The sequence below is a fragment of the Phaseolus vulgaris genome, chromosome 8 (assembly GCF_000499845.2).
Source record: "Phaseolus vulgaris cultivar G19833 chromosome 8, P. vulgaris v2.0, whole genome shotgun sequence".
Classification (NCBI taxonomy): Eukaryota; Viridiplantae; Streptophyta; class Magnoliopsida; order Fabales; family Fabaceae; genus Phaseolus; species Phaseolus vulgaris.
In genome coordinates this window covers 12,485,021-12,500,463 of record NC_023752.2, presented here as the reverse complement: position 1 = coordinate 12,500,463, position 15,443 = coordinate 12,485,021, and the positions used below count along the sequence as shown (strand labels likewise).

At 36.1% G+C, this 15,443-nt stretch overlaps 1 protein-coding gene and 1 non-coding gene across 2 annotated transcripts; one reads left to right on the top strand and one right to left on the bottom strand.

Moving 5' to 3' along the window:
* Positions 1 to 8,990: 8,990 nt before the first annotated feature.
* Positions 8,991 to 10,288, top strand: LOC137824581 (uncharacterized). Its single transcript, XM_068630245.1, has 2 exons — positions 8,991 to 9,623; positions 9,713 to 10,288. Exons 1-2 carry the CDS (start codon positions 8,991 to 8,993, stop codon positions 10,286 to 10,288), a joined length of 1,209 nt encoding a protein of 402 aa, XP_068486346.1.
* A 3,725-nt stretch (positions 10,289 to 14,013) lies between these two features.
* Positions 14,014 to 14,152, bottom strand: LOC137827320 (small nucleolar RNA Z247). The gene has a single exon (XR_011083710.1). It is a non-coding gene; the product is annotated as a small nucleolar RNA Z247 (small nucleolar RNA).
* Positions 14,153 to 15,443: the final 1,291 nt, after the last annotated feature.

Below are 15,443 nucleotides of genomic sequence, written 5' to 3'. Positions count from 1 at the left end.
TTCTTTATACTATTTTTTTTACTAACAAATTTTAAATATAAGACTTTCACTACAAGAAAAACATGAAATAGAAACCAATTTTAGAGACTAAAAATAATTAGTTGCTATAGTGACTAAATTAGAGACCATTTTAGAGACTAAAAAATTTTTGGTTTCTAAATTAGTTTATATTATTGTTAAATGGTTTCTAAATTGGTATCTAATTAGCAACCAAGGTTTTAACTATCAATTATTTAGTTTATAAATTTGGTAACACTTACATAAATAACCACTTACATACACACAGGTAACCAGTTTTGCGTTGTGGAGGAACCTGTGGCTAAGTAACAAGTTCTGGTAGGGTTATTACACCGGCGAACCCATCTAACTGATGTAATATATGGTTCTTATTAAAAAAAATGATTTTTTTATTCATGAAGAGTAGGTGACTATAAACAGTCACATAAATAACCACTTACGACACACGAGTAACCAGTTTTGCGTTGTGGAGGAACCTATGGCTGAGTAGCAAGTTCTGGTAGGGTTATTACATCGGTTAAGTCATCTAACCGATGTAATATATGGTTCTTATTAAAAAAATGATTTTTTTCATAAAGAGTGGGTGACCATAAACGTCACATAAGTAACCACTTACAGACACACGGGTAACCAGTTTTGTGTTGTGGAGGAACTTGTGGTTGGGTAACCAGTCCTCGTGGCGATGGGCCTTACACTGACGTTTGCGATAGCGTTTTGAGAGTTGTGTGGATCTGTTTCGACGCCAACCAGCTCCGCGCCATCGTCAGCGACAGCGACCGCACGAAAGGCCTTACTGTTAGCGTTGGAGGTGCTGAACGTCACCACCGACCTCAGTGTCACCACCGACCTCAGTGTCACCACCAATCTCCCAATTCCAACACCGCTTTCTCCCTCCGCGTTGAGAAAGTTCAACTTCTCACACCGTTTTCAAACCCTATGTTCTCCCCTTTCTCTCTCCCAAAAGTGATGTGAGTTGATTTTAGGATTTTCATTTTTTGGTGTGACACTTTGCTTAGATTGTGATTTTAGGAATTTAAGAGTGAAAACCTTAAGAAAATCTCCACTGGACATTAACTTAACCAAGTGGTTAAGTAGATGTGAATGTTCATTTCACAAAGACAAAGATCAAAAGACAAGATATGGTGAGAATAGATGCAAAACTCAAATGATTAAGACAAAACCGAAAACAATATAATGAAGGAAACAAAGACAATGAACATGGAATGGAAGGTGAAAATGAAGGAGAATGTAAGAAGGAAACTTATGGAAAATGAGAGTGATGTTCACGCCACTTGATGGGTGGTAACCAACAAGATGAGTGGAAGGCCGCCATTTGAGAGCTTCATTCTCATCAAGATAAGAGCAAGGGAGAGGAGATAACACTCACTCAAGCTCACACAATATTTGTGCATAGTAACTCTTCTTCTATTAATTTCAACTTGTAAAATACACTAGGTATGCTTCCTATTTAGAGGTGAAGGAGCCTTGGAGAACAAGCTAAAGGGGTAGGATGGGAAAAGGGAAAAAATGGGCAGCCTTAGGGTGATTAAGTCAATCCCGCATCCTAGGCTTGTCCTTATAGAAACTAGGTTAAAATGCCTTCCAAAAAGGGCTAGAAACAAGCTAAAATGCTACACACACCCCCTATTATGCTAAAGGTACCTTATTCTAGCCTATATTTTCTATTTGGACCCCCAAAGTGAGCCTAAATTATTTACAACATATGCTAATTATTCTTAAGTAGACCAGCAAGAAGAACTAGAGATGCTCTGGTCTTTGTCCATTTCTCCCTCTGGTGAGGTCTTCACTTAAATGTTGAGACGACCTTTCATAGTGTGCATCCTTGGCCATCTTCTTGTTGTCTTGGTTTGTATCACAAAGCCACATCACCATCATGACATTTACAACAATGTCCTTGCCGCATCTCCCACTGTTTCCACGTTTGCAGCGTCAAGAGTGTGTAACTTGATAGAGGGTGTTAACAAAATGTTTTCCTACTCATAACCATGCGTGCACGCGTAATGGAGACAACGCTTATATGTCTTCTTATTTTTTGTGCTCCTTTCCAATAATATTTTACTTTTACAATAAGAATTAGAGGATGATATTTTCCACATTTTTATCCATTATTTTATTCTAAAATTTTATTTATTATAATTATCTGAATATAATATTTTTATTATTAAAAAAATTGTTACGTAGTTGTGTTCAAAATTATTATCAACAAGTTATTATTTCTCTAAAAAATATTTAATTAAACATACTCTTATTTTCTTATTATTTTTTATTTCTTTAGTAAGTGATTTTGTCTTGATATCAAGTATTATTACTTAAATAAATAAATAATACATTTTTTTTATCAGCAAAAAATAAATGAAGAGGTATTTCAAGGATACCTCAATCCTAATACAAGTCAACCTCAATCTAAACCATACGACCAAACTCCTTGCTCAAACCGAACAAGATAAGTTAATAAGACATACATAAACATAAAAGAACTCCGAAATCAGAAGAAAAAAAAACCATCTAACTTATTCTAACAAATCTCATACAGATTAAAGGCTAAAGACACCAATCGGAATACGAAAAACTTACCCTGCGGACTTTGAAGTTTACCCAAGATCAGACCTTCACTTGCACCATGGTAAAGATTTCAATGTGATCTACTCTACCACTGTTGAAAATCGTTTTATTCCTATGTTTCCACAACTCAGCTGTCATTGTCACCCACACACAACCCCAAATCTAATTAACGCTTTTACTCATCCCACTTATCTTAAAATTTGAAAAGTGCACTTTTGGGTCACAATGCTCTGTCAATGCCGCCTCCAACCACTCATAACATTTAGACCAAACTAGCCAGACGACTCTGCATGTGCAAAAGAGATGGGACGTAGTTTCCTCTTCCTCCCCGCACAGACCACAAATACACTAACCATACTAATTTCTCTTCTCACTAGATTCGCTTTAGTCGCTATCTTATCCTCCAGAACCCTCCAGGCAGTGAAGAGAGCTGAAGGTTGAGCCTTTAACTTCCACAGTCCCACATACGTGTCCCTTGCATCCTCCTGAGTTTCTTCCTAAAGAATTTTGTAAGCAGATTTGACAGTGTACTCTTTGGTCTCGTCAGCTTTCCAAACCCAAATATCCTCTTTCTCCATGTTGACTCTCTTCTCTTCCAGCTGACTCAACAAATCTTATTCTTGGGCCCTTTCCCATTCAAACAAATGCCTTCTCCATTCTATCTTCCACTCCCACCCTATATTTTCTTGCCTCTCCCCTGCTTGCCAAAGGAGAGATTCCTTTTCAAAATAGATTGAGAGCAACTTTGGAAATTTTTCTTTGAAATTCATATTTCCCACCCATTTGTCTTCCCAAAACCTTATCTCCCTACCATTCCCTATCTCCCATGAGTAGTTATCCTCAAAGTTTCCTTTCCACCCCTCAAGTGCCCACCCTTCCTTCAAATCCCTCCACCAAAGAGAGTCTGAAATACACTTCCTTTGATTCCTAACTTCCCTCCATCCGTCATATTTTGAATCCAACACTTCTTTCCACAAGCCCTTTTTCTCATAACGCAACCGCCAAATCCACTTTCCTAACAAAGAAATATTGAACCGTCTGATTTCTAACATTCCCAATCGCCCATCTTCCTTCGACTTACATACATTTGTCCACGAAGCCCATGCTATTTTCCTTCCTTCCGATCCTCAACCCCACAAGAAATTTCTTTGAAACTTCACCATTTCCTTCACCACCATAGCCGACATTTTGTACAGAGACATGTAAAACAGGGGAAGAGATGACAAGACCGATTTTATCAGACAAAGTCTACTAACCATACAGATATACTTGCCCTTCCATCTACCAAGTATTTTTCTCACTCTCTCCACCACCCCTTCCTAAAACTTACTTCTTTGACATCCCCCCTACTATCATTCCCAAATATTTAAATGGAATCTCCATCAGAGCAGAATTCAAAATAGATGCACAACGTTGCACCGTTTGCAAATTATCTCCTACCCCACCAATATTACTCTTCTCAAAATTAACCTTTAAACCAGAGGCTAATTCAAAGCAATTAGGATAGCTTTGATGACAAACACACTTTCCACTTTCGCTTTGCAAAAGAACAAGGTATCATCCGCATAATGAAGCATGTTTACCTTTATGGACTTGTCTCCGATCTCCTGGCTTTCTAGCATGTCTTTCTCCACTGCCTTCCTAACAACTCCAACCAATCTTTCTGCCACAATTAGGAAAAGAAAAGGAGTTAGAGGGTGTCCTTGTCTCAACCCCTTCCGCAGTTTAAACTCTTGAGTAGGACTCCCATTTACTAGCACGGATACCGAGGATCATTTGAGACATGCTCTTACCCATTCAATCCATTTTCTGCAGAAACCAAGCCTGCCTAGCATGTAATAGATGAAGTCCCAGATGACCGAGTCATAAGCCTTTTCATAGTCAATTTTGAAAAACACACAACTTGTCTTTCTCCTCTTCACTTCTTCCAAGACTTGTTTTGCACTAAAACGTTGTCCATCAACCCTCTTCCCTCCAAGAAAGCGAATTGCCTACCATCAATGACTTTGTGCAAAACATTTTTCAACCTCAAAGAGAAAATTTCAGTCACAATTTTGTATAGGCAACCAACCAAAGAAATTGGTCTAAAATCTTTCAGCTTTTGTGGGTTATAAACCTTAGGAATCAAGGAAATAAACAAGGCATTCGTCCCCCTAGGCCATCAACCGCCTTTCTCAGTATCACAAACAACCCTGAAGACATCAACCTTTAAAACCTCCCAACAAAACTTAATGCACCCAAAGTTAAATCCACCCAGTCTCGGGCTTTTATCACAATCGCAACACCAAACCGCGTGTTTATTTCCTTTTCAGATATTCTTCCTACCAACTTTTTTTTTAAACTTTTGAGAAAACTTATTTAAAAAATAAAAAAAATAAAAAAAATCAGCTTTCGCCTATTTTGTGAGAAACAACTTGTAATTCTTCTCATATCTTATGCGTAGATGCACAAGAAGATAAAAAACACACCAATTAAAAAAATACATAAATTGTGTTCATATGAAAAAATTAATTATTTTTTTAGTATAAATAAACAAACCCTCTATAACACAAAAATGTGACATGGAGTAAATGTAAAATTAACAAATTATTATTTTAATAAATTTTATACACAAATTTACATTTTATATTTATTTTTCTTTTTTTAACTCTATCTAAAGAAATAATTTTGTATCAACAAAAAGGTAAATTATAAAATGTATTATATATAAAAGACTTTTCAACCCGTATAAATAGCGACTAACACATAGAGTGAGTTACATTGATCAGGATTTATGACACCTATTACTTCTAGTCGTCTTCAAAAAGTCCTATAGTTACTATATATGCCAATAAACATGTTATACAAAAATTGTTTACCATTTGTAAGAGGTAGTTGTAGTTATTACCCAATTACTTTTCCTTTGTTACAATTCCATTGTAATATTTAATCATTTGGAAACTTCTAGCTGCATCATTCTTCTAACTGTTTCTACTATTGCATATTGCCCTGCAATTTGTGGATCCAATTCTGTCGTTTTTTTCTTTCCATGAACTCTTCCTCTTTTATGTGTTATCAGGTTGCGCCTCAACAACCAATTCAACAAGCCAAAAGAAAGGTTATACTACATTTTGTATAACATATATTATTGTTTTTTAATTGCTACATTATATATCTTCTTATGATGTTTCCTACAATGTAATGAATGTCTTATTCTCCCCTCCTTTCCTGATTGCCTATGTTATTATCAGTTGTACATATATTTGTAGCAAGATATGGACACAACTTTATACTAGAACGTCAGAATGGTTAAAACTTGTTTATTCTTTCAGTTTATATTCATTTCCTGATAGATTATGACTGCATTGATTTGGTGCATTGTACGAGATATAAGTACTAATCAAAATATTAGAATTTAACTTTTGGAGTTTTATACTTCATCCACCAATTTTCTCATTTGGCTCACCTTCTATCCTAAACACACTACTATTTCTATGATTCCAAGCACTCATAATAGATATCCCACACACCCCTCAAAAACACAATCCTTTTCTAATTAGTTCCTTTAGATTAAATTGTTGAAATGGTTTAGCTTTATTATATTATAGTGTATATTTGATAAGTGTCTAATTTCAGTAATATTTCATATTAAAATATAGGCACTTATGAGAATTTAGTGCTAATTTACCTATAAAATAATCTCTAATTTATGAATCATTCTTACATTTTTATGAACTTTATTTGAATAAGAGCATTTTATTCCCAAATTTGGTGTTAATTGCAGATTTCTAGGGAAGATTGAAGATTTGGAATAAAGAAGAATAATTTGAGCTAAAAAGATAAAGCTGGAAGGTCCCAAAATGGAAAAAGATACAAAGAAAGATTGAGCATTTTTTTATGTTTTATTATTTAGCCCATTAGCGCGACCCAGGAAACAACTTAGCCCTAGAAAACTAGGATAAGTATAGGGCTAGAGGTTCAACCCTAGGGTGCCAGATTGAGAGGAAAACACCATAGAGTGAATTGTAACTCGATTGGGAGAATGCAATGTGTTAGAAGTATGGGTAGCTAATTCTACCCTTTGGGATTGAGAGTAATTTGCTCAAACTCTTATGTATTGAGGTGATATATTATATATTAATATTCAGTTCTTGATTGATTATTCGTATTGTTGTTTTACTTTTAACTTTCCGTGACAAATTGAGAATCTTAAATATGACCGAGAGGTATTTTTAGGGTTTGGACCTAAACATCAATACTTAGCATATTTGAGTGCTAAGGATATAATTGCCATTAACGTCTGAGTGTGATTCTAAGTTGTTTTTATAAATATGCGATGGATCGATATTTAGGAAACATTCTTAAGGATTTTATATGCAAGAGATCGATATAAATGAATTTTCTACGGACATCAATTTCAATCAAAGAACTCAATATTAACATGCTAATCAAAATACATGAGAGTTGGAGAGATGAAACCTAATCAATATTTTTCCAATTGAAGCAACTAATTCTTTGTTTGTTTTCTTATTTATCAGTGCCAACACAATCACTTCTAAACTCTTTTTATTGTTATGTTGTTATATTTAACTAATATTGTACTTGATAATTTACTGTTCCTTGTGGGATCGATATCTGTCTGTTTTTAGGAACAATTATTACTTCTGACAAACACGGTGCACTTGCCGTAAAAAGTCATCAATATTACACACCCTAAACCTTACAAAAATACATAATACAATGGTAAAGTGTGATGAAAAATTTAACCAGACAAACTCTCTCTGCGAAGGACAAAGAACCTATCATTCGATTTTGTTAATATGATTTTAATTTTATTTAGCAGTAGTTGCCATTTGTTTTATTGGATTTCCTCCTACCTTCATTCGTAAAACATGAATGGAATAGTGATAAGACCAGAATTTAGAGTGCTCGAAAACCTTCTCAGTTGGGCGTCCAATATGCCTAATCCTCCAATCTTACTTTTATGAATATTTCAAAATTCATTTTCAACCGGGAAGCTGAAGTCTCTCATAGAATAATTTCATAAAAAAAGTATTATTACTCTTTACATTCTTTTCTGAAATTACAATGCTAATTATCTTTATATGCGACGCAACTATACGCTATTGAGAATATTCACACCAATGGTACTTAGTTAGACAAATAAAAACAATTTTGACGAAAACTATAATGCTTGCAATTTTGTTTCAAATGAAGATAACTATCGTGCAGGTGATATTGATAATAATAAGTTCACATTTTAATCTAAAAAAATAAATAGAACTATACTTTTTTTAACAAATAAGTTAAAATATTTTAAAACTGATGATTAAAATGCACAATTCAACTCCATTATAAGTACTACTTTTTATAATAAAAATAGTTTTTATTTAAAATTTACATCTATTCCAAAAGTAGTATTTTTTTTCTATTTTACCTACTAAAACATGTTTTTGATTTAAATTTAAATTTAAAACTGAAACTAAAATGTGTGGTTAATTCCCAATAAATTTCTCCTCAAACTATTGCACTGCTTCTTAAATTTAATTGAGTGTGTTAGAAGTAAATGAAATTATGAAAAAAAAGGCTAGTTAAGATAACTTTCTAAATTTATCTTGTTTAAAAAAATATCAATTGCGAATTCTTTTGTTTAGACTAATAATTTTTAATTTTGATGAATAACTGTATCAATAAATTATGGAAATACAAGCAGAAATGCACTAGTTATCGTGAAAGCTGTAGCTATTGATTACATTTATCAATTTTAATTATACAGGATATTCATTGTACTCCATCTCATCAGTATATTTGTGTATAAAAAAACGAAACCATATTATTAATGAGAGCTATGATACAATTATTAGAAAAAAATTAATTGTCACGGTTATTGAAAAAGAATACAGACAAAAAATATGCGTGTAAAGTGAAAGTATGATCATGAGAAACTATGATGAGTTTTGAAGTGAGAGGGGATTATCTCATTCAGACATCATCACATTCAAACCCCAAGAGATTATTAAAGAGATTCTTTACGTTTCTTCTGGACTCTGCATATTCTACCACTCTCAATGTACACTGACACTTCATAAATGGCGACATATTTTCAATATTACGAAGCGAAACGACAATGGTCACAGTTCTAAATAAAGTGACCGTCTTATTTCACCAATCTTGGAAGCAGTACTAATTATATTGGTTTTCCTTCTATTCTTTTAATCTCCTTACAATTAATGAACAATTCCACCCAAAATACTACTTCATTAGAGTCTAAGTGTCTTTACGTTTTCAATATAAATACTTGAAATGCTTTCTAATTTTAATATGTGAAATCAAAAGAGGAGATCCTTTCAAGCATTCTACAACAAAGGGTTGTATTCTTAGATACTCGATACTTGTTTTTTTCCGCTACAATGGCTTCTTTGGGAACAGAGAAATGTATTACCTTGAAGCTTATGGTACTCAAAGAACAAAGCAAAGTTATCTTTGCTGAAGCAGGGAAGGACTTTGTGGATGTTCTGTTTAGCTTCTTAACATTGCCATTAGGAACAATATTAAGACTTGTTCGCAAGGAGTCAAAGTTGCAGCCACTTGAACTTGCATCACTGAGCTTGATCTATCAAAGTGCTGAGAATCTTCCCATAGAGTGTCTTCGCACAGATACGTGTGAAGAAATGCTACTGCGTCCGAGAAACTCAATGGAAGATCATTCTAGGAGTTTGAAGATAAACATTGACGACACAAAACCCACACAGTATTTTGTATGTAACAACTGGGTTCAATGTGGACAGAAAGAAGGCCCAGTCTTGATAAGCACCTTCAAAAATAAAAGTTGCAGATGTGGGGTTATCCTACAAACACCAATTTCTCCTGAAACCTCTTGTGTCTTTGATGGTTTTGTTAATAGTAATGCCAGTTTCTTGATCACGGATGATCTGAAAGTTTTCCCAAACTTATTGGCTACATGTGTTAATGTGCTGAAGGATAGTGGAATTAAAGACATGTCTTCAGTAAGCGAAATGACGGTGAATATAACAAAGAATCAGGTTTGCATTTCATCTTCGTTTCTTAAGATACAGTTTATTAACTGTTTGACTTAACACTGATGATTATGCATCGAGTTTTGTTTTTTTAGGTTGTGGACATGTTGAAATGTTGTTTCTGCTCAAGGACAGTTTTGACAGATTTGTTCTTAGAAAAACTTCCTCGTGACATATCACAGGAAAGTGGAAGAATAACTCCCTGGAATCTTAAAGCAAATAATTGTGATGAAATCATAGTGAAAATAATGATGAGAAAATCTAATGGGAAGATACTGTTAGCGGAAGGAAAAGCAGATTTTGCAGACTTTCTTTTTAGCTTGCTGACTATTCATTTAGGAGGAGCATTACGTTTGATGGAAGGCGGTTCGTATGTTGGGAGTGTGGATGGATTGTACAAGAGTGTTGTTGATCTGGATGAACATTATTTTACCACAAAGGAAGTAAAGAACAAGTTTGTTAATCCTGTACTTGCCCCACAGTTCAAATTGTGTAATTTGCTACCTTTAAGCTGCGACAATTTCCCCGATGTTTTTTGTCTCGATAGGCGATCCAGCCGTAACACGATAACTTACAGTTTAACTTCCATAAATGAGGATTTTCTTTTGTGTGGATCTAATAAAAGTTTGCTAACCGTGTCTCTCTCTGCGGAGGATGTATTGTATTTATAATTAAAGAAAGGTAACTAATTGCATACAGGGTTGGATTCATGATTCGCTTCTTAAGGCAACTAACCAACTAACGTGTTCCACTTCTACAAACGTGTTCCACTTCTAACTGACTAATTCTAATAGTCCCCTTCATTCCCAACAGGTTTTATACATGTTGAGAGTGTTACAATGTGTAATAAAGAGAGAGTTCTAGACAGTGGTTTTGTTAGGATATCAGCCACTTGATCACTTGATGAAATAAACCGAACTTCCATTGCTTTGCGTGCCCCTTGTTCTTGAACAAAATGGAAGTCAACTTCAATATGTTTTGTTCTTGCATGAAACATTGGATTTGAAGTTAAGTATGTAGCTCCTAGATTGTCACACCAGAGTCGATGAGCTTTTGATTGATACACACCAAGCTCTTTCAATAATGATTTTATCCAAATCATTTCTGCTGTCAGATTCGCAATGGCCTTGTATTCTGCTTCGGTGCTCGATCTGGACACTGTGGCTTGTTTTCTAGAGCTCCAGGAAATTAGATTTGCTCCAAGAAATACAGCAAAGCCGCTAGTTGAACGTCGATCATCAGGACAACCAGCCCAATCAGCATCAGAAAATCCGGACAACAGCATTGTTGGAGACTTCTGAATTTTGATTCCCAAATCTAATGTGCCCTTGACATAACGAAGGATTCTCTTTACAGCACTCCAATGAGCATCAGTAGGCGTATGAAGGTATTGGCAAACCTTGTTGACAGCAAATGCCAAATCAGGCCTGGTCATTGTCAAGTATTGCAATGCTCCCACAGTACTTCTGTATTTAAATTGTTCTTCATTTGACAAGAGTGTTCAGCTGAGCCCATTGGAGTGGACATGGGTTTGCATTTTTCCATGTTTGCTTTCTTCAACAAATCTAATGCATATCTTCGTTGTGACAGTGTGATGCCATCTCTTGCCTTCTTGACTTCAATACCCAGAAAATATTCAAGACCACCTAAGTCTTTTATAGCAAAATCTATTTTCAACTTCTGAATCAACCTTTCGGTGGCTTGATCAAAGGAGCTCACAATAATTATATCATCAACGTATATGAGCATATAGATGGTTACCTCTCTGTTTTTAAGGATAAACAAAGATGAATAAGCTACAAAAGCTCTAAAGCCTAATTCCATAAGTTTTCCAGTCAGCCTTGAGTGCCAAGCCTTTGGAGCCTGTTTCAGGCCATAAAGCGCTTTCTTGAGTTTGCATATGTATTCCTTTGGTTTATATGGGTCTTGAAATCCCGGTGGTTGTCGCATGTACACTTCCTCTTCCAAAATTCCATGCAAGAATGCATTTTGGATATCAACTTGTCTCATATTCTAGCCTTTGGTTACTGCTAGTGAAAGAATAACTCTGATTGTTGATGGCTTGACCACGGGGCTAAAGGTATCACTGTAATCAATGCCAAATCTTTGCTTGAACCCTTTAGCAACCAACCTTGCTTTCAATCTCTCCACTGATCCATCCGCTTTCCTTTTCACTTTATACACTCAGCGACTATCAATGAGATTTATGCCAGCTTTGGTGGAACGAGATCCCAGGTCTCATTGTGTTGTAATGCTGAGAGCTCATTATTCATTGCTTCCTGCCAACCTGGACTTTGTAGAGCTTCCTGCAGGTTTTGAGATTCAGTAACTGTATCAGTCTTAGTAGCATTTTTCAGTACATTTATTGTGGTCGGATTTTTGACAGTGACAACACCGGTAAACTTTCTTGAGGTCTCTGAATATCTGACATTACCATCAGTGAACTGTTTTGCTTGGACAATGTTATTTTTCAATCTTGTTCTCATTGGGTGTTGATTAATCGCCTCAGATGTTTCACCATCAGAAGTTTCTTGTTCGAACATCTGTTCTTGGAAATTGGTCGGACTGTTCTCAGCTTCCTGTTCTGCAACAATTTCTGAACTTATTGTATTATCTGCAGGATGTAAGCTTATACCAGACAAGTTGTTATTAGCAACATTATTAGATTGACCATCAATTATACGAGAATCATTAACAACTGGTTCAATATTTGTGAGAGCATTTTCAGTGTATGGAACGGGTTTAACGAAGGTTGGAAGTAGAGCAGGCTGGTGTGAATTTTTGGTTTGGATTGATGACTTAGAATTTAATTCTTCAAAAGGAAACACATTTTCATCAAAGATTACATCTCTAGAGATGTAAATTCGTTTTGTACTTCTATCTAAGCACTTGTATCCCTTATGAGAAGAACTATAGCCTAAGAAGACACACCTAGTGGTTCGAAAACTCAGTTTCTTGGTGTTGTAAGGCCTTAAATTGGGCCAGCAAGCACAGCCAAACACCTTAAGCATGGTGTAATCTGGATTTTTTGCAAATAATTTATGAAGTGGTGTGTCTTGCTGTATGATTCGAGATGGTAGTCTATTTATAAGGTAACAAGCTGTATTGAAGGCTTCATCCCAATAGGACAAAGGCATGTTAGCTTGGGCAAGTAAAGTAAGGCCAGTTTCCACAATGTGTCTGTGCTTTCTTTCTACCAACCCATTTTGCTGATGTGTGTGAGGACAAGAAATACGATGCTCAATTCCAGTTGTTTTGAAATATTGGTGCAAACGATGGTATTCACCCCCCCAATCTGACTGGACAGAGCGAATTTTGGTGTTTAGCATGGTTTCAACATGTTTTTGAAACTGAAGAAACACAGACTCAACATCAGACTTGTATTTCAAAAAATAAATCCAAACATATCTGCTAAAATCATCAACAAATGAAACATAATATTTAGAATTATTCACTGAGACAATGGCTGGACCCCATACATCAGTATGAATCAATTGAAGAGGTGTTGTAGATACATGTTGAGAAGAAACAAAGGGTAATTGATGTGCTTTTCCTAGTTGACAAGCATGGCAAATTAAGGAAGAAGAAACTCTAGTATCTAGAGCTAAGTTATTATTTTTCAAGATTCTAATTGTGACTGGGAAAGCAGGATGCCCAAGTCTTCTATGCCATTGTTCTTTCGAAAGTTTGGCTGTCAGGAATGCTTTGCTGGAATTATTTGGTAAAGTGTAGAGGCCATTCTTACATCTACCTGTGAGCAGAAGTTCCTTCGTGGCTCGGTCCTTAACAAAAAAACAGTTTGGGTGAAATTCCACAAAGGCATTATTATCAGATGCTAGTCTTTGTACTGAAATCAGATGTTTATTGATTTTAGGAGCATATAGGATATGTTTCAGTACAAGAGATCTAGATGAACCAGAAATTAATGAGTTCCCAATATGAGAGATGGACAAACCTGAGCCATTTGCAACTTGAATCTGATCAGTGCCATTGTAACCTTCGTTGGTGGTAAGTCTTTCTAACTCGTTGGTGATGTGATCCGTGGCTCCAGTATCTACGTACCAGTTTGCATCACCAGTATATCCACTTATGGCCACAACTGCTTGTTTAAGATTGTCTTCGGCTTGATATTCCTGATCAAATATGTGCCAACATTGCAAAGCATCATGGTTTGGCTTACCACAAATCTGATAGACTTTGTCTGAGTTGCTTTGTGCCTTTGATGGCTGACGTCCAAAATTGTTTCTAGTGTGCCATGTTTGTCCTCGACCACCATTTGATTGACGACCACGACCACGACCACCACGACGTCCATTAGTTCCTCCTCGATTAGACATTCTGTTGACATTGTTAGCAGAAGAAAATTGCTCAAGAGTACCATTACGCAGATGACGCATCTCGTAGCTCAGCATATGAGCATACACATCGCTGACAGTGTAAACATCTGTTCTAGTTGTAATGCTTGTGACAAAAGGATCATAATCTGGACCAAGTCCTTGCAGCATGTAGGCGATGAGTTCTTCATCCTCTACTCGCTTGCCAATGGCAGCAAGAGTGTCTCTGAGACGTTTTACTTTACGAAAATAGTCAGCAATTGTCATGTCCTTCTTTTGGATCGTGGAGAGTTCCATACGGATCTGCATTGCTCGTGCTCGAGATGTGGAGGCAAATTGCCGCTCCAGCGTATCCCAGGCTTCTCGTGCAGTGGTGATTCCGACCACCGTGCTGAGAACTTCCTCGGTAACCGATGAGTTGATGAGACTGAGTACCAGCTGGTCCTGGAGGTACCAGACTGTGAATTCAGGATTAACAATAATTTTGCGGCTCCTTGTTTCTTCACTTGACTCAACCGCAATCTTTGGTTTGGTGGTAGCATGGATCCATCCACAAACCCAACCAGCCCCTGACTACGTAAATAGGGAAGGATTTGAGCAGACCACAATAAATAATTTTCTTGTGTGAGTTTAACATTAATCACTTGGCTGATTGATGGTGAAGACATTGTATTGATTTGAAGGGAGTTCGACATGGTTAGCAGCAGAAAAAGATGGATCTCGTGGATCTCTAGCGCTCTGATACCATAATAAAAGTTTGCTAACCGTGCCTCTCTGTGCGGAGGACGTATTGTATTTATAATTAAAGAAAGGTAACTGATTGCATACAGGGTTGGATCCATGATGCGCTTCTTAAGGCAACTAACCAACTAACGTGTTCCACTTCTACAAACGTGTTCCCCTTCTAACTGACTAATTCTAACAGGATCCTCTTTCTGATCCAATAAGCAATGGTGAAGGTTATATTAAAGGACCGACAGCATATATAGCCACTGATGATTTGGTTGTGACCCCGTCGTCCTCCATTTGCCTAATGTCTTTGTTGAGCAGTATGAGCATTCCCGTTGATGACTTAGAAGAGAAAGTGGTTAGCATTGGGATGGAGGAGGTAAGAGCAGTAAAATTAAAAGATTATGCTTTCTTTGTAATCTAGTCCTAACCAATTCTTAGTTCATATGATTTCTGTGAATCTACTTTTTAGTTTTCTTCTTTACATATAATAAAAAATTTATGTTGCAGGGTGTGCGCATACTACAAGCGTCTTTGACCTCTAAATCAGCATTAACATTAGTTCCTGTTTGTTTTTATGAATGTACTGTTCAAGAGGAAGGATGTGAGTGGATATTCGTGGTTTGGATCAAGGGATGTGCAGGGAAGTGAAGGAGAGGGTATACCTGTGAAGAGTAAATATCCTCTCCCCTCAGAATGAAGAGATGTAGAGGGAAAGTCATGTCAGCATCCCTTATTTCCAAATTTACCTTCATTTGAATGT